The 27,632-nt window shown below is 38.5% G+C and overlaps 1 protein-coding gene across 5 annotated transcripts in view; it reads right to left on the bottom strand.

The window, feature by feature from the left end:
• LOC150083012 (casein kinase I-like) overlaps nt 1-27,632 on the bottom strand; it is a 415,276-nt gene that overhangs the window by 335,382 nt on the left and 52,262 nt on the right. For 3 of the 5 annotated variants that reach the window (XM_090376979.1, XM_090376980.1, XM_090376977.1), the window contains exons 2-4: nt 21,728-21,763; nt 21,404-21,514; nt 18,436-18,584 (exon numbers count right to left, since the gene is read on the bottom strand). In XM_090376979.1, coding sequence (XP_090233105.1) covers nt 18,436-18,584; nt 21,404-21,514; nt 21,728-21,763 — 296 coding nt within the window. The remainder of the gene's footprint in view (nt 1-18,435; nt 18,585-21,403; nt 21,515-21,727; nt 21,764-27,632) is intronic. The other 2 variants (XM_090376978.1, XM_090376981.1) reach the window with 1 other exon arrangement.

Here is a 27,632-nt window from a genome sequence, read left to right as displayed (position 1 = left end):
GACGAAATTATCATAATGAGATTCGCAAAAAAAAAGGACTTCTTGGGAGAGTTTAATTAGCACCCAGGGAAATAGTGATCCCTGGGGACTTATTTACAAGCTTGTGACCAAAAAGATTCCACCAGGGGAGATTTTCACTTCTGTCACAACAGCAGAAGGTCAAAGTACCCTATCTTGGTCTTCTACTATAGATAGAATATTAGACGTAATTATACATCAAGATTCTGATACTAATATGTCACCGGAACAAATTGACATCGTACATTTAAATTCTAACTACACAGGATTGACTGAAGAACCTCCATTCTCTCTGGAAGAGGTCGAATGCGCAATAAAATCCATGCGCTCAGGTAAATCCCCTGGGTATGATAAATTTGAAGTTGATGTTGTTAAAAGAGTCTGGAAAATTGTACCAGCTTCAATATTAATTTTGTTTAATTCATGCCTACGAAGTGGTGAATTCCCTAGAGTGTGGAAAAGAGCTTTGCTCAAAATCTTGCTTAAGAATCCCAAAAAACCGGCTGAGGATCCATCATCATATAGGCCTATAGCCCTTCTCCCAGTTCTGGGAAAGGCGCTAGAGAAGGTTGTTGCCAGCAGATTAATTGCAGCATATGCCGACAAAAGACTTGCTTCTGGAGACCAGTATGGGTTCACCAAAGGACGAGGGACAGAAGATGCATTAGTTAGACTTCTAGATATTCAGGCTGATACAGATTCCAAGTATTTGCTCGGCCTCTTTGTGGACTTCAAAGGGGCCTTTGACACCCTTTGGTGGCAAAGTGCCCTGGCGAGGTTCCGGGAGGCCGAAGTGTCCATAAATATATATAAGCTTTTAAAGAGCTATTTTTCTGATCGTACCATTTCTGTCAAATCTGGACTGGAGGAGGTCTCTCGCAGAGTTACAAGAGGATGTCCACAGGGGTCAATACTTGGTCCCTTGTGTTGGAATCTGGTTTTTGATTCCTGGTTGGTTAAGAGTTTTCCAGCTATTCATATGATCGCATACGTTGACGATCTTACAATATTAATCCAGGGTAATTCTAGGAAAAGCCTTGAAGAATCAGCAAATGCTGTGCTGTTAGAACTCTCCAACTGGTCTTCAACACATAAATTGCAGGTTTCAATTGCAAAAACGTCTCAGATGTTGCTTAAGGGAAAGCTTGACCATGGAAGACCTCCAGTTATTAAATATAGGGAACAAACCATTAAGTACCTATCGAAGACCAAATACCTAGGCATTTATATTGATGATGCTCTCAGTTTCCTACCACATGTTCAGTATGTGAAAGAAAAGGCTAAATTGTTCCTGAGCCGAATTAAACAGATAACAAGACAAGACTGGGGTCTTAGAGGTCAAACCTTACGACTTCACTATAATTGTGTGTTTTTGTCGATAATTTCTTATGGAGCTGGTGCATGGGGCTTTAGAGCTAATAAAGTTGCTGTAGTAAAGCAACTGTTACAAGCACAGAGGGCTGCCCTCCTAACCATGTCAAGAGCTTGTCGAACTACCTCCACGATGGCTCTTCAGGTTTTGCTTGGGAAACTACCTGTCCATTTTGAAGTTCAGTACCGCTACCTTAAGTATCACCTTTTGAAGAAAATACCATTGACCTATGATAACATCCAATTAGATCTAAGTGCTCCCATTAAGACTGAGAAGACAAGATTAAGGCAAATTTTTATTGCAAAATGGCAGCAGGAGTGGTCTTCATCTGATATTGGTGCAGTCACAAGGGACTTTCTGCCTGTAGCAAGGGAAATTAAAAAGGAGGAGTTAAAGTGGTTTTCGCCGGGCTTATATGGTATGTTTATATTAACTGGCCACGGAAGTATAAATACTAAACTTCACAAACTGGGACTTTCACCAACAACATCTTGTTTGTGTGGCCAGGAAGAAACTGTTAACCATATTCTTCATCAATGTCATTATTATAACGATCTTCGACGTGACCTACTTAATGTAGTTCCTAACTTGGACTCCAGCAACAATAAAATTCTGGTTGAGTCCCAGACAGCTTTTAATGCTATGAATGTGTTTGCTTCTCGTGCATTTAAAAGAAGAACCGAAATTAGGTCCTAGTTTTACTGTTCCTGCGATTTCTTGGATCCTTTATTGGATTAGGAAAGAAATATCTCTCATTTTTGATTGGATTCTATATCTGCAACTGATTAGTATCATTAAGTGCTACACTATACTTTCCTGGATTTTATAATAGACTTGTTCTTGATGTGGAACTGTTTTCAGCAGAATAGGTATTTATTGTATAAGGAATTTTGCTCTACTCATCGAGATATTATTTGGCCTTTAGCGTTTCATTGTTTTTGGAATTAATATTTCTTTGTGAGTGACATGTGACCACTGTGACTTTTCATATTACAGACTTTTCCTAGTAACTCTGTTATCAACTATCTTGGATGATTATCTTAGACTTTTTGGGCTCTCTTAGAGCTTGTATTTAGGCAAGAACTTTTTAAAACATAATTTTGAACCCTGCCTAATGTGATCTCATCTAGGATTTGGACATGTATATTACTTTTGCGTTAACCCTGAAACATTTTATTTATTGGGCCAGGTTATGGCATTACCCTGGCATTACATTGGACGAATCTGTACATAGTGTATATTCTGCTGTGTTCCTGAAGAAGAGGATATTGTACATATTGCACATAGTGTCTTTCTGTGGAGCTTTTCAGAATTCGTGGATTTGCTTTCACTGTGTTTTTTGTTAGAAGATCAATTATTTCTTCAACAACTGAAGACGTTCTGCCTACAAGGGGTTAGGCAAACTGTAAATTAAGATGTTTTGCTGATCCTAGTTCCTAGGATGGGATTTACCATGAGATAGGTCTCCATGGTTAGAGAAGTTAGTCCACTTCTCCCTACTTTATTCTTGCTTAACTTCTTCTCACTTCTAACTATTGGAGAGTCCCTCTGTTGATTCTCCTCTATTCTATCTATTTACCTCCCCAGATCCCAAACTTCTCCCTCTGTATTCCTCTTTTTCCACTTCATTCTCTTTTTCGGGCACTCTCAGGTGTTATGCCCTGGGCTTGCCCAGCAGGAGATAATTGATCCTGGCCGCCTCCACGTGGCGGGGATGGGGGGTGAGACGTAGTGACCAGGTGTTACTGCTTCTTACCTGCTAAGAGCCAGGTACCGGCCGATAAAATAACAACAGAACACATCATAACACTTACACGTCCAACACACTACATACAATTGGCCGGTCTTGGCATAAGCTTCAACACAAGAAGTACAATAGCGGCTTATGGGGGAAACCCTGGGATCCGCCACAACAACACATGAATATCCCTGAATATCCCTGATGCTGCATAAGCTCCTACACTTGCTTTCTTGCATCACATGCCACTACTACCTCCCATGATTCTTTGCACAATCTCCTCTTTACTCTGTTTTTCTTTGTTATGAAACGGAAATGTCATTTCTGCATCACAAAATTGTGACAAATTGATTTTACTACTGACTGAAATTTAGTAGATGCCGCCAAAGATGTTTACACACAAAAAAAAAAAGGCACCTGGGTGGATGTGATCTATCCAATTATATTAAAAGGCAAGCAAACCTTTAGCCATAATTATGTGAGCATTCTTAGTTTCGGAAGACATCCCTATAGACCGACTAGAGATGTGCTAATATATCCCCAGTTCACAGAGGGGGACATGAGAATTACAGATCTGATAGCTTGACTTCCCACAGAAATTACAGAATCACTGATTACAGGTGCCTCCGTAGCCAGGAGCAGCAGTGCGTAGCACAGGCTTCTTGATTAGACCAGGGTTCGAGCCCGTGACCACCAAATACAGAGGACGCAGAAAGGTCAGGGAATGATCACCGCATATCACCGGAGCAATACGGCCTTAGCTGCTAGTGCTCCTAAAAACCAAAATAACAACACTGATTACAGAAGTAGTGCAGGACCACCTGGACAGGAACAACATGCTTTTGTTAGGTGGGCAATCTTGTCTGATCAATCCGATTGGATATGCACCAGCAAAGCAACTAAAAAAAACATATGCAAAGAATAATTTACATTACCTTGTGTGTAAATTGGCTTTTTTGTGATTCGTTTCAACAGTTCGTTGGTCACGCCAAGGGGTACACTATTCTAAAGTTCTAAATAAAAAAAAATTGAAAATATCTCACATGAGAAATACTGCCTATATGGGTTCCTGTGCTAAGCTTAACTGATACTTTAGGTTAAGTATATTCTTTCTATTTAAAATTGTTCTTGAATCCTGTCTCCTCACAGTGGAACTGAACTGATATTAGAGTAAATGGGCCTGTAGTACTGGGATCCATTACTTAAATATAAATACGTATTTATATTCGAACTGATATTTTTGCTTTACCCAAGGTATATATTAATTTTTTTAAAATGAATTGTATACAATGGCTAATATATTTAATGTATGGAATGATATAAAGCTATGTGATAAAAATAACAGCCTAAAATTTTGCTTGTTTTACTAAGTCTCTCTGCCTTAACATTAAAACATTAAGGCAAATGAATTTAAAACATAAGGCTAATATGTTTGGAATAAGTACCAACTCTAAAGGTACATTTCACCTCTGAGCTGGGCCGTTTTAACGCATGGGTGCACCTGGCAGACACCTCGCAATGTAACATATGCCCTTCCTGCATGTTACCTTGTGGTCGAAAGCACCGCAAACACTGAACATAATGACATATGAATGATGTTTTTGGCTTTCATTAAATAGTTGTTTTTTAAGTGCCAAAAATATTAATATTTAGAAAAATAATTAAATTTAATTCTTGCTTGGCCCAGAGAGAATTAAATGGTAAGCAAGCAGGGGGATTTGCCTCCTGCACGCTTTTCTGCATAAAATGTAGAGGTATATGGAGCAAGTAAAATTTTTTCTACGTAAAAGACACCTGTCGAAATGCACTGGCCAATATCTAATCAGGCATTCCAATACAAGCAGTGCAAGAATCAATTTCACCTCTGCCAGTGGCTACTATTAATCTATTAGTCCTTGTATCCCCCAAAGCTAGCAGTTTTCCGACCCACCTAACACTGCCTCGATAGCATGAGCAAATATTCTTGCACCCTTTCTATTTAAGTGTATCCCATTCCTGTAGAAGCAGTCTCTCCTGTTAACAAGCACAGACCAGGCTGAAAAAAATTCTACCCCTTGAGCCTTGCACAATCTTTCCAGGGCCGAATTGATCGACAAGACTCTCATCATATACTCCCTCCTATCGTGTCTGGACAGAATTGCAGACACTTTCAAATTCAACCCTAATTCACGGCTTTTTTTCAACAGTGACCTGTACTTGTAAGTAATTCTGCCGGTCTCCTACTCTTTAGTGCCAACGTGTACAACTATATCATCTTTTGTGCCCTTAAAAGATGATATCCGCTCTACAACGTTATCAACCTTTGTTCCTGGCAAACATGCCCTGGTCCTGTTCCAAACATCCTTTTTACAAAGCATGTTCCCCGTTTCCCTGACAATAGATTAATCAACAACTACTAGTTCCTGTGGGACCAGTGTATTCTGCCTTGGGGGCTGCCGCTGTGTTGCGTGATGACCAAGTGCATGCTCTTGGTGTGCGTTGATGTGGGCAGCTGAGAGCTTGATGGGCCCCTCAATTTAGATCCTTCGAGGGCATCCACCCTGTCCTTCAAGCTCTCATATAGACCCATAATAACACTGAGCTGTGACCTGATTTCCTTACACTCCTTACAATGCGCGCACACACACAAAGACGTCCCCCATGGCAATATCATGTCCCATACCCGATTGCTCCACAAACATCATGCAAGCAGTGCATTTTAAAAGGCTGTGATTAAGAAGGCAACTTAATGCTTGGTTCCCGAGTTATTAACCGGAATGTCTTATCTCCCGCAGATGACGCCGGAGATACCTTCATCACAAGGTACTGATAAAATCTGGTGGTTTTTCCATTCCGACCATATACTCAAATCAGGAGGAAGCAGATATGCACTTTATGTACGGTTTGGCAGACAGCAATGCTCTGGAGGCTCGTTGTCCAGACAGGAAAACGTTTGAAGGTATTCATCGCCACCTTTGTGAACATGGGACCTTTACACCTTGTGCTGCTGACAGAGGATGACCAAGATCTATGACTCCTGAAGTAGAGGAGGAGATTTTGGATGTTGTGCATGCCACTTCTGGAATCAGCACACGCAGAATAGCAATGCACCTGGCTGTTCCAAACGTTCGACTATTTGGAGAGAGTTGCGAAAACACCAACTGTATCCTTACCATCTGCAACGGGTACAGGCCTTGTTATCAGCAGATTACCCTGGTGAGTAATGTTCTGCCAGTAGTTCTTGCAGCAGTGTGGTACAACTCCTCACTTTCTTACCTTAGTTTTATTCACAGATGAAGCACAGTTCACAAGAGACGGAATCCAAAACTTTCACAATCAGCATGTATGGGCTGAGGAAAATCCACATGCAATTCTTCGATCACATCACCTACATCGGTTCAGCCTCAACATCTGGGCAGGTGTTTTTGGTGATAAGTTATTTTTGCCCCATGTACTTCCAAACAAACTCACAGGGCAGGCGTGCAGGCATACATTCTGGTTAATAACTCGGGAACCAAGAATTTCTGGACCTATGTTGATATAAAATATTTTTATTGTCTACATATGAGGAACTCATTCCTGAAGTTATGCCATGTATTTTTGAGACACCTTGTATAGTATGTTTGTGTTCTCCTGGATGTTTGTGGGATTGCAGTTTCTGCTGACAATAGCATCTGACTTTTTATATATGCCACAGCATTGTTTATGGATTGGAAAATGACAGGCCTGTTCATCTAATACAGACAAACACAGTTAGCTTTTTGGAATTTCCACTTTGTTCTTGTATTATGATGTCGAGCATCATCCGTTAATATTCTGCAAACTAAATGCACAGGACATAATATGGCATATTTACACCGATATAGTTAATATTCTGCATAACATGGGAAAATTATCACTGTTGGGTCTTCAGTAATTGCCCATTTAAAAAGTACATACAAGACTGGTGAGCAGAAGGATATGTCAATAGCTGAGTTTATGCCACCAAGATGTTTGTTTGTTATTTGGTTTTTAGGAGCATTAGCAACTAAGGCCATATTGCTCCGGGGATATGTGGTGGTCATTCTCTGATCTTTCCCACATCCTCCGTATTCGGTGGTCACGGGCTGGAACCCTGGTCTAATCAAGAAGCGTGTACTACACACTACTGCTCCTGCCCACCTGGCTACGGAGGCGCCATATGCCAGCAAGAAAATGAAAGTTAGTGTGACTGCCATTATTTAGGATTGTGAGATTTTGTCTATCTAGCAACTTCCACAAACTGCAACTGATTCCAAATGCCTATGTAGAAGAATGTTTCAAGGGAACCCTAGAATCAACCAAAATGGCTACACTTCCATGAATGCCATTAGAGGCAATTCAATCTTGCCTACATATGTTTTAATCCTGATGATCATGTTTCCATGTAGAAAAACAGGCCTTATATCTTCTGTTGAGAAACGGCACAAAAGACATTCAATTTCAGTGAATCTCATTTATGCTCTACGATGTGATAAGATTTTCAGTGTTCCAAATGGGCACATTAGAACAATTCGCTTTATTGTTTGAGTGAAGTGTCCCTTCCTCACTGAAGGTCAGGCAGGTTGCAAATTAGTCAACCTTCATGCAAGCTTGCATCTGTATAGATAAATCAAATTGTTTAACTTTATCATTGGGTTTCAGGATTATACTAATTGCAATAAGTAATTTGCACAGAACACACACCATACAGTTGTCTGGGGCAACTCTAACTCATGACTGCTATGGTATGTCAATTTTAGCGAACTTTGCTGAAAAGCTTGAATTCAGTCCACATTCACTTTTAATACTGAGAACAACCAGTGCTTTACCTTTTTTGAAAATACAACCCTCTTCTTCAAATTGCTAATACCAAAGATAAATGTTGCTTCCAGTTGAGAGATCAATTCCAAAACGTGTACAGAATGCCCGTTGCACTACCACTATCACACAGTTCAGTTCATCTTCACAAACTGTAGGACACAGAACGCCTTTTGTTGTGGAGTTGCCATTTTTGTAATAAGGTCATCCTCGGCGGTGAAAGAGCGAAACACTTTCCTGCATCAATTTGAATGAAACTTTGAAGTTTTTCTAATGATTGGTGTATAGTACTGTAGGCTCACTGGTTACTGCACGATAAACATATGAAAGTACTTTTTGAATTGCCCTGTGTATACTGAGTTGGTTTTACATTTCCAACACCTAATATTTCCTAGGGCCACCTTTTGCCCATAATATAGCCAGTGCATGTCTTGGCATGAACTCCACTACTGAGGGTGGAGTTCATGCCAAGTTTTTTTTTTTTGGCTGGTGCAGCATAAGTCATAGGCTTTCTTGCACCATGCGGCCATTACTAATACTAATAGGTCCCAAGCACATTCAAATGGATTCTGATAAGGCAAGCTGGGATGCCACAGGAAGACAGGGAATTCATTGTCTGTTTCTGAAACCAGTTAACAACCTGCCAGGCCTTGTAGCATGGCATGTTGATAGATGCCAGAGTTATCTGGACATATGTCATCAAGAAGGGATGTAATTGGTAGGCAATAATAGAAAGGTAGGCATTTCCATTGAGCTGTTGAATAATGGTGATTGGAGGACCCAGGGCATGCCATGAAAACAGTCCCCAAACCATAATAAGTCTTAAGTGAGAAGTTGCAAGTTAAAAGCGTTGCATGCCAGCATGAAAAGAATTGCCAGTAAAATCTGAATAAATAATACCTCTAAATATGTTGGCAAGTTAGGTCCTTGAGGTTGTCACAGACATTCTCTCAGATATGCCAGACAAGCTGTTCTTGCTACCTGGGAGTCTAAAACGCTGATGGAACTGATATTCGGGTGACACTCAAGTCAAAGTGGACCCAATTTCGGCGAAGTCCGGACGGTCGATGACAGCCAAATCCTCTGCTTGCACCTTCACGATGGTGGGACTGTTAGTAATCCTGGGTATAATCTTCATGCTCAAGTACATGGTGGGTGACCACCCAGGTGTGAACCAACGTAAGCAGGGGACGAGGTGTGGCGCCCACACCACATGGAGGAACGCCGCCCCTCTATGTTACCAGGCAGTACTAGGTGGTAGATGACTCTCATCAACCGGTGAAATACCACCACTTTGCTTATTGGAGGCTTAAAGTGGTGGAACCCATGTTTAGTCTCTAGAGCTAAGTTCCGGCCAACCCTTCCCTATCTCTTCCATCATGCAGTATGATTGATGATTTTTGAGGTTATGATGAATGTCGTGGCGAGATCCAATATTCCTTACATTTCGAGGGTACAGCTCTAAAACGGTGTTCGCAGGCCGGCCGCTAGTTAGTACACTGGACTGAACCTATTGGTAACTCTCTAGGAAGCTTCCGGATCAGCTAGTGTATAATCTTGCTACTTCTACTCTGCCAGATAGTGACTGGAGGGAGTCCGAGTAGTGTGTATGCGGGGAGCATTGTCGAGGCCACGTTATGTCAAGGATCTGGGTATATTCTTACCACATGTACGCCATATCCAAAAAATTTCATTACTTCATACAGCATGTCCCACCCACTTTTTCTTACTATTGAATACACCATGAATTGTCAAAATAATAGAGCAAGCTTATCTGCGAAAAGATCTAAAAGTCCCAAGGACTTCCTAATTCATTTCACAAATATACGTGGTCTCAATTCTAACCTCAACGATGTCCATTTCCACTTGCAGTCTTCCAAACCCCATGTACTTTTTCTGACTGAATCTCAGTTATCAGTTGATTCAACTACTGCTCATCTCAGATGTCCAAATTATTTGCTGTATGATTCCTTTCGCCTCAAAGGTGGTACTTGTGCATATGTCCGTGCTGATATTCCCTGTCAGAGACTTGGCAATTTGGAATCTCCTCTCTTTGATCTTCTCTGGCTTAAAATCTCTCTACCTCATTGTGTAAAATTCATCTGTTGTCTCTATCGTTCTCCCAACTTCACTAATCACTTGGAGCTCTTTGACTTCCTCTCTTTGCAACTTGACTTTCTCCAGTCGAACTTTCCTAACAGTGAGGTAATTTTCCTTGGTGATTTTAACGTTCACAACTCCAACTGGCTTCCATTTTCTAGTCACACCGACCCAGCAGGTCGAGATGCTGAGGCTTTTGCAATTACTAATGACCTAGCACAGATTGTTCTTTTACCTACAAGAATACCGGACAATCCTAATCATACAGCCAATACGCTTGATCTTTTTCTCACAAACAACCCTTCTAAGTACAAGGTTGAAGTGAGAGGTCCTTTAGGCACTTCAGATCACACCTTGGTGATTGTCTCTTCTCCAATGGAACCTTTATCTCATGGCTATTCCCAACCTCGTATTGTTTGGCATTACAAGAATGCAAAATGGGATGACCTGCATGACTTCTTTTCTTCTTTTCCTTGGTCTGATTACTGTTTCAAAACTTCTGATGTCAACGTTTGCTCAGATCGTGTCAGTGAAATTATTCTTGCAGGAATGGAATCCTTTATCCCACACTCCACTTTAAAATCTCGTCCTTTATCTAAACCTTGGTTTTCCAATAAATGTGCTAAGGCTGTCCAAGAGAAGAACGTTGCATATCGTCATTGGCTTGTTTCTAATTCTTCAGTTTCATTTTCTGCCTACACCAAAGCTCGCAACAATTGTAAAGCAGTTATTAATCAGTCCAAACTAGAGTTTGAACAGGCTAAGAGTAGAAAACTTGCTTCTTTCCCTAATGGTAGCCGAGCATTCTGGTCTCTTGCCAAAGCTATTGGCCGCAACTTTTGCCCATCTCTGCTCCCACCTCTGTCTAAACCAGATGGTTCTGTTGTCACTTCAGCCAAAGATAAAGCTGACCTGCTAGCATCCCATTTTTCTTCCAACTCATGTATTAATGATCTTGGTAAAACACCTACCACCATTCCCAACACGCTCCATTCAATGCCTCCTGTGGTCTTCCGTCAAAAGGATATCAGAAGGATTTTGATGAATCTGGATGCTAAGAAAGCTCCAGGTCCTGATGGTATTTCTCTACTTGTTCTTAAAACCTGTGCTCCTGAACTTACTCCTATTCTTTGCCGCCTTTTTTCACTTTCTTATTCCAAAGGTGATTTTCCTTCTGCTTGGAAATTTGCTCATATCCAGCCAGTTCCTAAAAAGGGTGACAAATCCCTCCCATCCAATTATCGTCCCATTGCAATTACTTCTACTCTTTCTAAAGTAACGGAGAAATCAATTAACCGCCAACTCTTAAACTACCTAGAAACCTTCCGTCTGATCAACGATCGCCAGTTTGGATTCCGTCAGTGTCGATCCACTGGTGATATTCTGGCTTATGTTACCCATTTATGGACTAATTCAATGGAAAGGTTCGGTGAAACACAAGTAGTTGCTCTTGACATCTCAAAGGCTTTTGATCGTGTTTGGCATAAAGGTCTTTTAAACAAGCTTCCATCTTATGGTTTGCCAACTGTTTTTAGTAATTGGTTATCCAGTTTTCTCTCTGATCGCTCACTGAGGGTGATGGTAGATGGCTCTCTGTCTTCTAACTTCTCCACTAATGCCGGTGTCCCCCAAGGTTCAGTTCTTTCCCCCACTCTTTTCCTCTTGTATATCAATGACCTTCTCCCATTGACTGGAAATCCTATCCATAGTTTTGCCGATGATAGCACATTGCATTCAACTTTCCATTTTGAGAAACCTTGTCCAGCTCAATCAGCTTCAAGTTCTCGAAAATCTGCTGCCAATTCCTTAAATGCCGATCTTCAGGTAATTCTCCAGTTGGGCAAAGACAACTTAGTTGATTTCAACCCTTCTAAAACTCAATCTTGTCTTATATCTCGCAAAAAGGATTCTTCTGCTCCTATGCTTATCTTTAGTGACACTCCGATTTCTAGGCAAAATGATATATCTCTTTTCCGGATTACCCTGACTTCTAATCTCTCTTGGCACAAGCACATTACAAATATTGATTCCTCTGCATCTAAAAAACTTGGTTTTCTCTTTCGCTCTCGGCGTTACTTTTCTCCCAAACAGCTGCTCACTCTGTATAAATCGCAAATCCGCCCTGCCATGGAATATTGTTCCCACATCTGGGGTGGTGCCCCCAAAACCTCTCTCAGGCTTCTTGATTCCATTCAGAAGAGGGCAGTTAGGTTAATTAATGATTCATCTCTAACAGAGTCTCTCCACTCGCTTTCTCATAGACGCACTGTTCCTGCTGCATGCCTCTTCTACAGATACTTCCATGGGAACTGTTCTTCTGAATTGGCTTCTATAATTCCCACTCTCTCTTTCAAAACAGTCCGAACACGTGCCGCCACCAACCAACATCCATTTACTGTCCAACTTCAAACCCACAGAACCAACTTTTCATCTTCCTCATTTATTCATTCAACTGCCGTTTTCTGGAACAACCTTCCTTCATACGTATTTCCTGAAAATTATTGGACTTGAACAGAAGTTCAAGTCCAATATCAACAAATATCTTCTTTCGTCTTCTCAACCTCCAACCCAAGCACGGTACTAAGTACTATAGGTTATAATATCTCTCGTGTTTGGGGTTCTCATAAAAAAAAAAAAAAATAGTTTCCCATTATTTGCTCATTACAGAAAGTTGCTGGTGTGGCTAGGTCCACTTGCCGATAAATAGTTGACAACAAACATTCATTATTTTGTTTAGTTGGAATACAAATAAACGATGTTTCTTTTTATTTACTGAGCCACTACTCCATTCAGAAAATGTTCAAATTTCTGATATGGAAGTGAATTTTATCTGCTGTCATAAATCATTCTCCTGCTGCTTCTGCTCTATTTCCCTTATTAACCTCTGGTAGTGAACTGCTAGTACTTGTACAAATTCCTGCCATAAAGTGATTCTCTTTGTGTATGTGTTATGGCCACCTTTAATGACATTAACTTTGCTGATAACATAGGATGGCTTAGCGATATCTCAATTTTTTTACCAACAGCATACAATGACACCTAGCTTTTAACATTTGTTTCTGTAAAATAATAGTAGTAGTAGTGGCATGTGATGCAAGAAAGCATGTGTATGAGCTTATGCAGCATCAGCCAAAAAAAAAAAAAATCACACCATTCCCTCCAAATGCCTGTCCAGTTCCTCCTTAAATTTATTCAACTTATCAAGTTCCACAACGACAGATGGAAGTTTGTTCCAGCAATTAACGACCCGCTGGCTAAAGGCAAATTTCCGCACATATATTCTACATCTATCTTTTCTTAATTTGAATTTATGCCCCCTTAGGTTCGTAATCTGAACAAGTGGAAGGATCCCATCAGAATTCAGCATGCTCAACCCATTCAGGGCCTTATACACCTCAATCAGATCACCTCGCATGTGCGTAGTCTCCAGCCGCTGCAATTTGCAAAACTTAAGCCTCTCTTGGTAAGAGGATCCCTTCATTCCCCTCACCAATCTTGTTGCCCTTCTCTGTACACGCTCAAGTAAATCTAAATCCTTCCTAAAATGAAGCCTCCAGACCTGTACGCAGTACTCAAGGCGTGGCCTGACCATTGCCTTATACATAGGGATAATCACCTCCTTTTCCCTGCTAGCAAAATTCCTATATATCATTGACAAAACCCCATGACCTGCCCTGGCAGCCTGTCTGCAATGCTCAGAAAACTTCATATCTGCCTGCACAATTACTCCCAGATCTTTTTTCATTTTCTACCACCTTAAGTGTAGTACCACACAGTTGGTACATTTCTCTGGGGTTACTTCTACCCACATGCAGTACTTTGCATTTGTCAAGGTTAAACTTCAGTTGCCACTTCTTAGCCCATCTGTCCAAATTATCTAGATCCTGTTGCAGTAGCACACTGCTATTACTGTCATTAACAACCCTGCCAACCTTTGTATCATCTGCAAACTTCAACATTAAGACTGATATACCTTCAACAATATCATTGATAAATATACAAAACAACGTGGATCCAACACCAAACCCTGTGGGACTCCACTAATAACATTAGTCCACGAAGAGCAGCACCCATTGATTACCACCCTCTGTCTTCTCCCACTTAACCATCCTTTTATCCATTGTAGCAACTTACCCTTAATACCATTCTGCTCCAATATGTACAGTAGTCTTTCATGCGCAACAGTGTCAAAAGCTTTCCTGAAATCCAAATATATGATATCAAAATTATTTTTTGCATCCTTTGCATCCAGTTCCTTTGTAACCACATCATAATATCCTATCAAATTTGTCAGACAAGACTGTCCCTTAACAAACCGATGCTGTGTCTGAATTATTGCTGCAGTCTTGTCTAGATGATCCTGCAATGCAGCTTTAACCAGTGACTCCATTATTTTACCCGGAACAGAAGTTAAACTAACTGGTCTGTAATTACTCGTGTCACCCTTCGATCCCCCTTTGAGAATTGGGGATACATTTGTACATCTCCAGTCCGTGGGAACCTCCCCTGAGTCCAAGGATGCTCTCATAATTATGGCTAAGGGTTTGCTTAGTTGCTTTGCCACCTCCTTTAATATAACTGGATAGATCCCATCCACCCCAGGTGCTTTTCTTATGTTTAACTTCAACAATTTCTCCTCCACTTTGCTCTCAGTTATTACAAAATCATTAAACACCCTGCTACAATTTGATAACCTTCTGCCATTTTCAAACCTTAATAATTCCTCATGTGTGAATGTAGATGCAAAATACTCATTCAGTTTGTTTACTATCTGAGCAGGATCATCAACAGTCGAACCATCGATGTCAAGTGGACCAATCAGATTCAACCCCTTCCTTTTAGAGTTTATATAAGTAAAGAAATCCTTGCTGTTGTTGTTAGCCTCTTTTGCCAAGGATTTCTCGTAATCTGCCTTAGAACACTTCCGAGTTCCCCAAATTCGGAAAAAAAATCATTTTGCAATTTTTTCGTTAAGATTCTTTTGATTAAATTTTCTTATTTTTAATCGCGTTAAATTGATTTTAAATTGTGTTAAATTGAATTTTATTGGGTTAAATTGATTTTTGATTATGTAAAATCAAAAAACTTATGTTAGAGTAACGTAAGTTTTTCGATTTTTTCGTTTTATTTTCTGGAGAGTAATATTCAGAAGTATTCTACGATCATATTGAGGTAAACTCCTCTTATTATTTTACAAATATTGATATCAACGTAGAATGTATTGAGCATCACAACTCTGGTTCATACTATCTAACATTTGTTTCTGTATGCACAGTTACTGTTAAAACATTCCTAAATAGTACTGACATTTTATTTTAATCTGGTCGATTTTACATGTGAAAGGCAGCTATGTTCCATGCTTGCTATCAGAGTTGATCTTCCCCCTCATGTGTGTTATGCCTGTTTCACAGCAATTTTCTGAGCAGTCCACATCAGCAAATAATGAAGTGCTGATATAATTTTTTTACCACAAGCATAAGAGGATACCTAGCTTTTGACATTTGTTTCTGTAGAGTCATTGTTAAAAAATTTCCAAACAATATGCATCTCTTCCCCCCCCCCTCCCAATTAGAACTGTTTTACATGTAACACTTCATTATTACTACTGGAGCTGGCTTTCCCTCTGCACATTAGGGCTGTGATACATAGCAAATTTTTGCAGTCCACTGCACCCAACAGTAAAGGAAAACTGAAGTGCAAAATTTTTACCAACAGTTTAAGAGGATAACTAGTTTTTATTCCTCTATGCAGGGTTATCACCTTCAGCCACTGTTAAAAGTTTCCAAGCAATAAGTAAGCTGTTTTTTGTGAGAAAGTCAGGCTGGTTTCCCTTCCACATATTTATTGCCACATTTCACAGCAATTTTTACAGCATACATTCCTTGTCATCTGTAGTAAATTATAATTAACAGTGCCAAATTTTTTACTAATGCCATCAGGGGAGACCTAACTTTTAACTTTTGTTCCTCTATTAAGGATATTCCCCTAGGTCTTGTAAAAAAAAAGGCCAGGTATCCTCTTGTGCCATTGGAAAAATTCATTACCATCCAAGCATGATGGGCTACAAAAATTTGCCATGAAACATGGCCTACCACATGCAGAAGAAAAACCAGATACAACAGCAAGAAGGACACATGAGCATAAATCAGCTCCAATTCAAAATAAAGTCACCTTTTGGAAATTTTTAATAATCCCACATAAAGAAACAATGGTTAAAAGCTAGGTAACCTCTTATACTATTGATAAAAAAAATTACTCAAATTGATAAAATGAAGTGAATGGTGAAAACATAATACTCTAACTGATAAACAGGTAGCTGTAGCAATGAAAGTTCATGTAACAGACAAATAGGCGAAGCAATGCTAACATTTTTATTTTATTTAGTATATTTCATTCCCGATATCCTTCCTGATGAGATAGAACATGCATTGAAGAAAATGAAGAATCAAAAAGCCCCAGATGAAGATGAAGCTACTGTACAGTTGTTAAAATTAGGAGGAAGAGACGTGACACAAACTGGCAAGACTCTTCAGAAAATACATTGGGAAAGGCATGACACCTAAGGAGTAGAATAATGCAATCATAATTTTGCTACATAAGGAAGGATATAAATCAGAAATTGGAAATTACAGACCAATTAGCTTGTTGCCCCACATCAACTTGTTCACAAGGGCACTTGTTCAAAAGGCAGATTAGAAAGACTATTTGATGAGAATTGAAAGGGCAAGCTAACTTTAGAACAGGATTCTTAACTACGTATCACTTTCATATAATAATACAGCTAATGGAGAAAAGAAACAAACAAAAAACACCATTATGCCTGGCATTTGTAGATTATGAAAAGGCATTTGACTCCATACACATAAGGCAATGTTTCGGGTACCAGAAAGACAAGGCATACACATCCTATACATCATGATTTTGAAGAAAATATATGACAACACTACCTCCTTTATTAGACTAGAAAAAGACAGTAGCAAATTTAAAACTGAGAAAGGAGTTTGACAAGAAGACACAATATCTCCGAAATTGTTTACTGCTACCCTTGAAGAAGCTTTCAGAAGACTGGACTGGCTGCAGAAAGGAATCAATGTGAATGGAGAGTACCTAAACTATTTACGAGTTGCAGATGACATTGTGATATAAGCCACGATTCCTAAAGAATTAGAGGAAAATCTTAATCAGTTATACAGAGTTAGTAAGAATTTCAGACTAAAGATGATTATGGCTAAAACAAAAGTAATGATGAACAAGTATGCCACAGAAAGGGATATAATCATTGAAGGAGTAAAAATTGATAATGTGGATTCACATACTTATCTTGGACAAGTCATTAGCTGTAACAATGATAAATGGCTGAAAGTCAAGAGAAGAATAAATTTCGGATGGACAGCATTCAGGAAATATAGTCACATACTGAGGAGCAATATCCCACCATGACTTATGGAAGTGAAACTTGGGCACTCACCAAAAGAATGGAAGAGAAGCTGAAAACTACACAGCAAAGAATGGAATGAATTATATTAGGAATCAGACTGTTGGATAAGAAGAGATGCATATGGATTAGGCAGCAAAATCAAGTAAAGGACATTCTTACCAAAACTAAAGAACTGGAATGGACTTGGGCAGGACACAGCTCAAAGATATGATGACAGATGGACTAAGAAAATAACAGAATGGTACTCAGGAGAAGCTGAAAGAAAACCTGGAAGACAAAGGAGATGGACATATGAAATTCAAGTGTTCTGGCCAGTAAACGGATGGTCATTGCACAAAACAGAAGGAACTGTAAAGTTGCTGTAGAGGCCTTCATCCTGCAATGGATTGAAAATGGCTGATGATGATGACATTTGATTTAGGTTCACATGAGCAGAATAGTACTTTGCCCTATATATAACCATATTAATAGCATTAATTAATATTCTTGGCTCTAGTGTTTCCTATATTTATAAGCAATAAGGGCATATTTCAGCAAGATTCAAGGTGACAAGCAACCGCAAGGCAAAATTGAAGAAATTCTCTGCAATTCAGAAGTTCACGAAACTGAATCAAATAATACACATAAACGTAGAGCATATTACTCCCTTTAAGTATATTATATATATTTATAACACACATAAATGCAATGACGAATTTTTATTTATTTATTTTTTTTTATATTTTTTACAATTGTTTAACCTTTTTGATTTTATTTTTGGCAATAGCCCACTTTAATGTTCAGCTATCAAGTCAAAATAGGAAAAAATTAATAAAAATTTATGGCTTAGTTTTTCCAATTTTACAAACTACCAAATCCTGTGAAAAAATTGGCTCCAGATTATGTACGAACTGTCCAGAAAGCCACTCATGAAAGTGATTAAAATCTAGCAAAATGTAAAAAAAAAAAATGAAGCTACATTTTAAAACTTACCAATTGATCTGCTAAAAGTAGAATAGTCTTTAAACTAAATTTCCTGTTGCAAAAGTTGAAAAGGTCCTCTAGACTAGGTCCTAACAATTCCATTACCATTACATTATAATCACCTTCAGAGCCACACCATCTAACTACAGGAATACCAACTGCATAAAAGAAGAGGGTGAAAAAAAAATCAATCTCACCAAAAACAACAAAATTTAAAAGTAATAGTTTAAATAGTTTATCAGCAAATTATTATTAATTACACTGGCTAAAATAATTTTTACCACCCACTAAAATATCAGCTGTTTGTAGTCAATTTTTATGAGTAAATTTTAAAAATTTCCTGTCACATTGTGTCAATTTCTATATATATATATATATATATATATAGGTTTTTGAACATGTTATTTGAGTCAAGTTGTTGATACTGTTCCACATGAAAGACTACTGTATAAACTGGTGGTGGTGGTGGTGTTGATATTACAGACAAGGTTAGTGCTATGGATAAAGGAATGGATGAGTGAGAGAAGACAGAGGGTGTTTATTAATGGGTACTGCTATTTTTGGAATAATGTTATTAGTGGAACCCCCTCAGAGATCAGTGCAGAGCCCTTTACTGCTATCAATATTTATTAACAATATTGATGAAGGCATATCAACTTAATGTCTAAGACTGCAGATGATACAAAGGATGGAAGGGTGGTTAATAACAAGAATCAGGGTATGCTAATGCAGCAAGATCTAGAAAAATTAGGCAGATGGGCCGAGAAGTGGCAAGTGAGTTTTAACATCAATAAATGCAATGTTAATGGGCAACAGTAATCCAAGAGTAACATGCCAATTGTGCAGAACAATTTTAAAGAAACAGACATGTATGGATATTTTGTGTAGATTCTAAAAATTTATAATACATGAAAAAACCCAGTCACCTATCAATCCATTAGTCTGAGATAAAACTTATTTGCATATGATATCTTACTTAAAACTGAAGCTGCGTACCTGAAAGAATTCTCTTAACAAGTATTGCTGTGAAAGAAATTTGGTGTGTGTGTGGGGGGGGGGGGGGAACAGATATATAGAAAAGTTGTACTCAAGAACAGGAGTTCATTTCAAGGAGTCTGGAGTTGAACAGTGAATGAATGAATGCTGACTTAAGGCACACGTTCATGGTTTGGAAAAAAAAAGTAGGGGTATCTCATTTGGAAAAAAAAGTAAAGAGTATCTCATTTCTTTCCATTTTATTTATATATACACTGATGAGCCAAAACATTATGACCAGCAAGTCGTTATGCAAATCGAAGCAATTGCAGGTGAACTAGGGCACGTGTGGGGACATGATATAAAAAACACATGATACTGAGCTTCGTTAATCAGTGTTACCCTTGTTCATCAAATGGGAAAGACAGCAGACACAAGCGAGTTTGACAAAAGCCAAATTGTAATGGCCAGACGACTGGGTCAGAGCATATCCGAGACGGCGCAGCTGGTAGGGTTCTCATGGTCAGCAGTGGTTAGTACCTACCGAAAGTGGTCCAAGGAGGGGAATCCCACGAACCACCGGCGAGGTGTTGAACGACCACGGCTCATCGATGCTTGAGGTGAGCAAGGGCTCTCCCGGATGGTATGTGGCAACAGAAGGGCATCTGTGGCACAACTCGCCAGTAATTGAAATGCTGGTGACGGGAGTAATGTGTCACAACATGCAGTACATCGAACCCTGCTAAAAATGGGGCTGTGTAGCTGCAGGCCGCTCTGAGTGCCCATGCTAACCACAGTTCACTGGTGACAGCGCCTACAGTGGGCATGCGAGCATTGAAACTGGACTTTGAGTGATTGAAAGAAGGTTGCCTGATCCGATGAATCACGTTTTCTGTTCCACCACGTGAACAGCCTGTTATGCATGTGTTGTTTACCTGGGTAACTGATGGAGTCTGGATGCACCATGGGACGAAAACAAGCCAATGGCAGTGGTGTCATGCATTGGGTGATGTTCTGCTGGGATGCCCTGGGTCCAGTCTTCCATGTGCTCTGATGTCTACCAGCTACCTAAATATCATTGCTGACCAAGTACACCCTTTTGTGGCAATGGTCTTCCCCTCTGGTGGTGCCATCTTTCAGCAGGATAATGTGCCATGCCACACCACCCAGATTATTCGAGACTGGTTCGCGGAACATGAGGAAGACTTCCAGGTATTGCCCTGGCCTGCAAATTCCCCAGACATCAATGCCATCAAGCATCTGTGGTTTGTGTTGGAAGAGCAAATTCGATCTGTGGTTTGTGTTGGAAGAGCAAATCCGATCTGTGGTTTGTGTTGGAAGAGCAAATCCGATCTGTGGTGTCTCAACCATGGACCTTACAGGAGTTAAAGGATCTGCTGGTTATGTATTGCTACCAGATACCACAAGAAACATTTAGAATTCTTGTAGCGTCCGTACCTGCAGGGTACGAGTTGTTTTGGCTGCACGTGGAGGACCAACATCGTAATAGGTAGGTGGTCAATGTTTTGGCTCGTTGGTGTATGCTGTCATATTGTTTTGCACATTTTCTATTAATTCCTTTCATTCTTTTAGGTATGTAATTTTGACTTCCTAAAGTAAGATTCAAGTTCTTGCTTCAACTTTTATGTCTAATTTTGCTTTTAATAATGTAGTTTTATAATCCATCTAGATTTCATTTCAAAGAATAAACCTTAGTTCGGTGGCATGTTAACTGAAGTCCATGGACCCTCCCCCTAGTCCACAGGTGAAAGTTTCATAAATAAATATAAGGTTAGAGTTATTCAACTGGCAAAAGTTCTTTATATTATGCATGTGCTAATTAATATTATTAGTTTCACCTACTAGGACTTAAAGCATTTTCTATAAAATATTCTTATTTGACCACATCTACAAATATTAGTTTATTAGTGTTAATTGCATTAGGAAATTTAAAAAACCAAAAAAAAAAAAAAAAAAAAACGCTATATGGTGCCTGCCTTACCTCCACCTTGCATCATCTTATAAAACTTGCTTTCAATATGAAGCTGTGGATGCTTGGTTTTAACACATTCTAACTTTATGGCTACTTCTTCACCTGTAATAATGTTTGTACCTGTAACAAAAAAAAATTAATAATATAAAAAACAAATAAAAATATAGACTTAAAAGGAACAGGAATGTGGATCCATTATAACTCTTTAGGGTAAAATGTTATAGGAAAACACTTTTACACAAAATTTTATTAGTAGAAACACACTAAGAATGATGTTTTATTTTCACAAACTAAGAGTTAAAATTCATCAAGCATAATTTTTAAAAATTTTACCTTTTATTCTTGAGGAAAATACTAAGCCAGAGAAAACTACAACGTATACAAAGAAAAAATATTAAACTAGACAGAATAATGAAAAATGAAATAAGCAAAGAATATATGAAACTGTGAACCACATATACACTTTTATAGGAATGTCTAGACCAGGGGTGGGCACACTTGAGGTCAATGAGAGCTGCATTCCGGTTTTTCATATATTATATTAATTATAAAGAGCCACACCATAGTTACATAGTATTAAATAAATAAACTCATTCACTAGACACGTATTCTACATATATGCTGCGTTGTTGTAACCTAGGTACCCGTACATATATGCTGCGGTGCCAACTCTGTTGTCTCGCATGCACATGTGCCAATAGCTCCCCCAGGCAGTCAGTGGCAACGTGCAACAGTGTTCAGTATCCTTAATTCTATCCTGACGAGATGATGTGATAGCTTTTCAAACTTTTCATATCACAATTTATTAAAGATACGATCAAAAATATATCTGCATCTTGGCTAGAAATCACTCCCAACAACGTGCATTCTGTTTAGCAAATGATTTCGCTCGTTTTGAATCACAAGTTCAGACAATTACCGAAGACGTGAAGTTTGGAAAAGCCTTGGGATTCGAAATTTTTGACACTGCCAATGTACGTGACTGCATTTACTCACATGCAAATGACAGATGATGCAACTCTCCTTTAAATTGACGAGCAAAGTGCATATGAAGAAGAGGGAAACAATTCGAAGTGGCACCAAAAGAATTTTCAACAGAAAAATTGGAGAAAGTTTTTTGGGGGGGTTGACATGGCCTGCGATGCAATTATGAATGGAGATCCAAATGTTGAATGTAGCATCAAGATACGGCAAATTTTACAAGATGGGATTTGATGCTTAACAAAAACTTGTATGCCGAGAAAAAGAAGAGATGACTTCACCAGACTTCATTAATGAAATACCTAAATAAACAATAAAGCTTTTTTCTCTTCTCTCATGATTCGTTAATAAAATTTTTTCAATATTTTTTATTTCAAATCCTTTTAATTGGCTATCAAGTGTAAATTGTTTATAGATTTATTATAATTAATTTATAGACTGGTTCTGGTATGCATTCAATTAAAACCCATTATAATTATGCTTCAATCAGCACGGTTTCACATAACACAGAACAGTTTCAGTACCAATTATCAGTGCTACGTGGGGTATTGCTGTATTGTATTAGTAGAATTACATGAATGTGTTACAATGCAACTATCTCCTGACATTTCCAATCTATAAATAACAGCTTTTATTTATTTATTTTTATTATATTTGTTATTTATTCTAGAGTTTTAAGAGTTTTAACAGAGTTTTAAGCTGTGTGCTCACACACTAGTTTTGGAATTTCTGCGCACTAAATTTTTTGAGCATGCACTTTGCTACATTCTGAAATGCAGCACATCACTTGGGTCCCAAGTCTGCCAGGGACTCCTTCTCATAAAGGGTTTGCATATTTTCTATTAATGATATACAAATTATGCTTTGTATCTGTTAGGTATCATAAGTGCATCATAATTTGGAAGGACCACAACACAAATAATTCAAAGAAATTTGTGGAAAATGTACCTCCCAACCCTCAGTGATAAGAGAACATTGTCCTAACTGTTAGGAATTTTGGAAAGCACATAAGGATTATTTTCAAAATGTTTACTCTGTAGTTTATAATATTTGTTAAACTGTCAAGAATGGTTTCATGAAACAAATCTTGTATTTGTACAGTAATAGTAGTAGTATTACAGTAATAGCAATACTATTCATAATATAGTGCAAGGAAGCCACAGGCTTTTGCTGCACTGGCAAACAAAAAAACCCAAGTAGATCAGAAAATGCAAATGATATGCTACCTTCCTCACACAGGTAATTATCCAGTTGACCTTTGAATTTATTCAAAATGTCTGCCTCAACTACCCGTGAGGGCAACTTGTTCCAGCAATCAAAAACTTGCCGGATAAAAGAAAACTCCCTACAATCTAATCTAAACCTCAACCCTATAATTTGAATTTATGATCCCTAATTCTGGAATTCTTTATAACAGTGAGAATTCCACCTTCATTCATGTAACGATCCCTCTTAGAGCCTTATAAACCTCAATCAGGTCACCTCTGAGGTGCCTAGTTGCCAAGCTCTGTAGCCCACAAAATTGGAGTCTTTTCTCATACAGTCATCCTGCCAATCTCACCATTTGAGTTACCTGTCTTTGGACTCTTTCAAGAAGCTCAATGTCTTTTTTTTTCAGATGAGGTCTCCATACTTGAACACAATATTCCAAATGTTGTCTTACAATTGCCTTATACACTGGGATTATGACCTCACTATATCTACAGAACAATGTTCGATAAAACATCAACAGGGCAATATGGGCTTTCCTGGCAGCCTCTTTACACTGTTCAGAAAACTTCATATCTGCCCGTATTGTAAGTGCCAGATCCCTTTCCTCCTCCTACACTGCTTTTAATTCAACCCCATCACCAATAATTTATTTGTGAGTTGCTATTCCCGAAGTGTAAGACCTTGCATTTAGCAGTATTAAAAAATAGCTGCCACTTCTCTGACCATGTCTGTTCAAGTCATCCTTAAAGAGCACTGCTTGGCACTAATCACTGACAACTCTGCCAATTTTTACGCCATCTGCAAATTTTGACATCACGCCTTTTATCCCTTCATTGATCTCATTTATGAAAATAAGAAACAACAGTAGCCCAAGAACCGACCTGTAAGGGGACCCCCCACTCCTAACATTACACCAATCTGAAGAATACTCATTAATCACAATTCTCTGTCTTCTGCCCTGAAACCACCCAGCAATGCATTTTAGAATCTTAATCTAAACCTGTTAAAGCTTACTGTTCAGTAATCCATATCTATTCGAGCTTACACAGTAACCTCTTGTGAAGGACCAAGTCAAATGGTTTGTTAAAATTCATATAAACTATGTTAAAATTGTTCCTTAAATCCAGCTCATGAGTAACTGTGTCAAAATAGTGTACTAAGTTAGTTAAGCATGATTTACCCTTAACAAAGCCATGTTGTGTGTCCTTCAGAATGCCATATCTATCTAAACATCCCTGCCTCTAAGATTTTTCCTAATTGAAGTCAGACTAACCAGTCTGTAGTTACCAAATAAATTCACTCTTAGAACCGCTTTTATGTATTTGCAATTCATTGGCACTTCTCCAATCCAAAAAAATTTCCCCAGAGTCCAAAGATGAACTCATAATTAACCTCAAAGGTTCAATACATTCCCTCGTGCTCGCCCTCAAAACTACTAATGCCATCAACTCTGGGAGCCTTACTTGCCTTTATGCTCAAAAGTTTTTCTAATAAACAATTATCCGTAATTATGAGATCACTAATTTCATATGGATCAGCATCATTCGCACAGCCTCTTCTCAGCATGAACGATCTTTCTTCAGTAAAGTCGGATACAAAATACCTATTTAATTCATTCGCAACATCAACTGGGTTATCTTACACTTTCCCACACCCAGTGCACAAGGGGTGTGATCTGATTAGTTTCTCCTTTGTTACATCCGTATACATGAAACATTCCTTGTCCCCATTCTTTGATCTCTTAGCCAATGCTTTCTCATATGCAGCCTTGGCCTCCCTGACCTATTTGTGGTACTATTACAGATCAACTTGTACCTGTTGTAGTCTTCAGTACTTTACAATGCTCTATAACTGTCCCATGTTATCTTTTTCTGCTCTATTTGATCAGCCAGCTCTCCAGTCATCCATTTCGGCATCCTCCTCCTGGAATATTTTATTAAAGGTATGTATGCATTCATAGTTGCCATGATTTTTGCTTTAAAGATATTCCATAATTCAAGTGTATTCGCATCCCTTGGCAATCTGCCCAATTCACAGATGCCATATAGTGACTTAGACTGTCAAAGTCCCCTCTTCTGGAGTTAAAACCAGTGCCTTTAACTTTAACTACAGCAATATCTTTCAACTTCCAACTGATAATTGCATGATCACTTCCTGACAACGGTTCCTGTACTTTAAGCCCTGTGATGTCATCTGTTTCATTAGTAATGATGAAGAATATTCTCACCCCTAGTACATTCTCTAACATGCTGGTACAAATAACAATAAACATCTAGTTAATTTTAAAAAAAGGCAGATTAAAGTCACCCATAATAAGACATTCATGCTCGATTGCCAATTCCATCTGCAGGTAAAAACTCTCATCATATTCTTCACGATCTTCTGGTCTATAGATCACTCCCACTCTCGTTGTTCATTGGCTTCCAACTAACTCACACCATGCAGATTCTATGCTGGAAGACATAACTTCAGACTCAGCAAAAGCTCTTTTCGTGCTCAGAATGCTTTTAAGAAGCATGACCCTTCCATCTTCTCTATCTTTCCTAAATACATTAACTGTAGTGGAACTTGCCATCACCAATTTCCGGGTAGCACCACATTTCTGTTAGCAAACCTCCTAACCAGGAGTTCAAATTCTGCCATTTTATTGACAACACTGCTAACATTACTGTAGACACAGTTGAGACTAAGTAATCTTCTTTAGTTTACTACCCTGACACACCCCTTGAAGTTATTTAGGTTTGTACTCCAAGCGTCATCTTCCCCTTCATTTGAAACATTACTACCCTCAGAACATCTTATGAAAATCGGCTGTTGTGGCAACAAACAAGAATTCATGAGGTGAGTGCAAGCATTACTTTGACCATTATCATCAGATAAATGAGATCTAAATTATCCTTCTTCCCCCTAACTAGCAGTTTCCCTGAACCCTTGGGGCAGTGGTTTTCAACTGGGGTGCCACAGCAACATTCCATGGATGCAACGTAATTTGGATTTAAGTTAAACTTATTATTTTTTTTTAAAATTAAGTATTTATTTCATTATAAAAAGGTACATCCTTATAATTATATTATTATAACTATAATATAACATTTTTAATATTTTATATATATGTATATATTAGGTCAAAGTCCCGATTGATTTTTGTTTTGCGAGTGGTAGTGAAAATTTTTATTATTTTGGGTGGGAGGCATTACCGATAATTAAGGCCTAACTAACTGGCTAGTCATCGTTGTTCTAAAAGTTGTTGATTTGCCTATAGTTCTATATTAACAATTAACATGAACTCAAGTTAAGAAATATATAAATGTAAAGTTTGAAAAGATTAGGGGTTTAAAGTTAGAGGAGAAAGGAAATAAAGGGAATTATTGAAGATAAGTCAATAAAAATTAGGAAAATAGCTAGGAAGAATTAGGAAGGTAACATTCCTTCACTTGGCCATCTCTCTGCTACTTCCTCAGGGACTTTGAGCAGACAGATAGCCACACTAAAAGAATGTCTCATGCATACCCATTTCTCTAATCTCAATAACAGTTTTGCTTAGTAACTGCTCATGTTTAGTTATGCATGTCCTAAGGAAAGGCAAATAATTTTAATTGCTAATTTAGTTTTAAATTTTTGGATTATAATTAGCTGCAAACTGGGATTGGGACCCAAAGCCCATGAGACATTCTTTTAGTATGGCTATCTGTCCTCAAAGTCCCTGAGGAAGTAGCAGAGATGGCCAAGTGAAGGAACGTTACCTTCCTAATCCTTCCTAGCTATTTTCCTACTTTTTATTAACTTAATCTTCAATAATTCCCTTTATTTCCTTTCTCCTCTAACTTTAAACCCCTAATCTTTTCAAACTTTACATTTATATATTTCTTAACTTGAGTTCATGTTAATTGTTAACATAGAACTATAGGCAAATCAACAACTGCTAGAACAACAATGGCTAGCCACTTAGTGAGGCCTTAATTACCAGTAATGCCTCCCGCCCAAAATAATAAAAATTTTGACTACCACTTGCAAAACAAAAATCAACTGGGACTTTGACCTAATA

Source organism: Mastigoproctus giganteus, chromosome 7 (assembly GCF_048544385.1).
Source record: "Mastigoproctus giganteus isolate SK-2022 chromosome 7, ASM4854438v1, whole genome shotgun sequence".
Taxonomy (NCBI): Eukaryota; Metazoa; Arthropoda; class Arachnida; order Uropygi; family Thelyphonidae; genus Mastigoproctus; species Mastigoproctus giganteus.
This window is presented reverse-complemented; position numbering and strand designations above follow the sequence as displayed.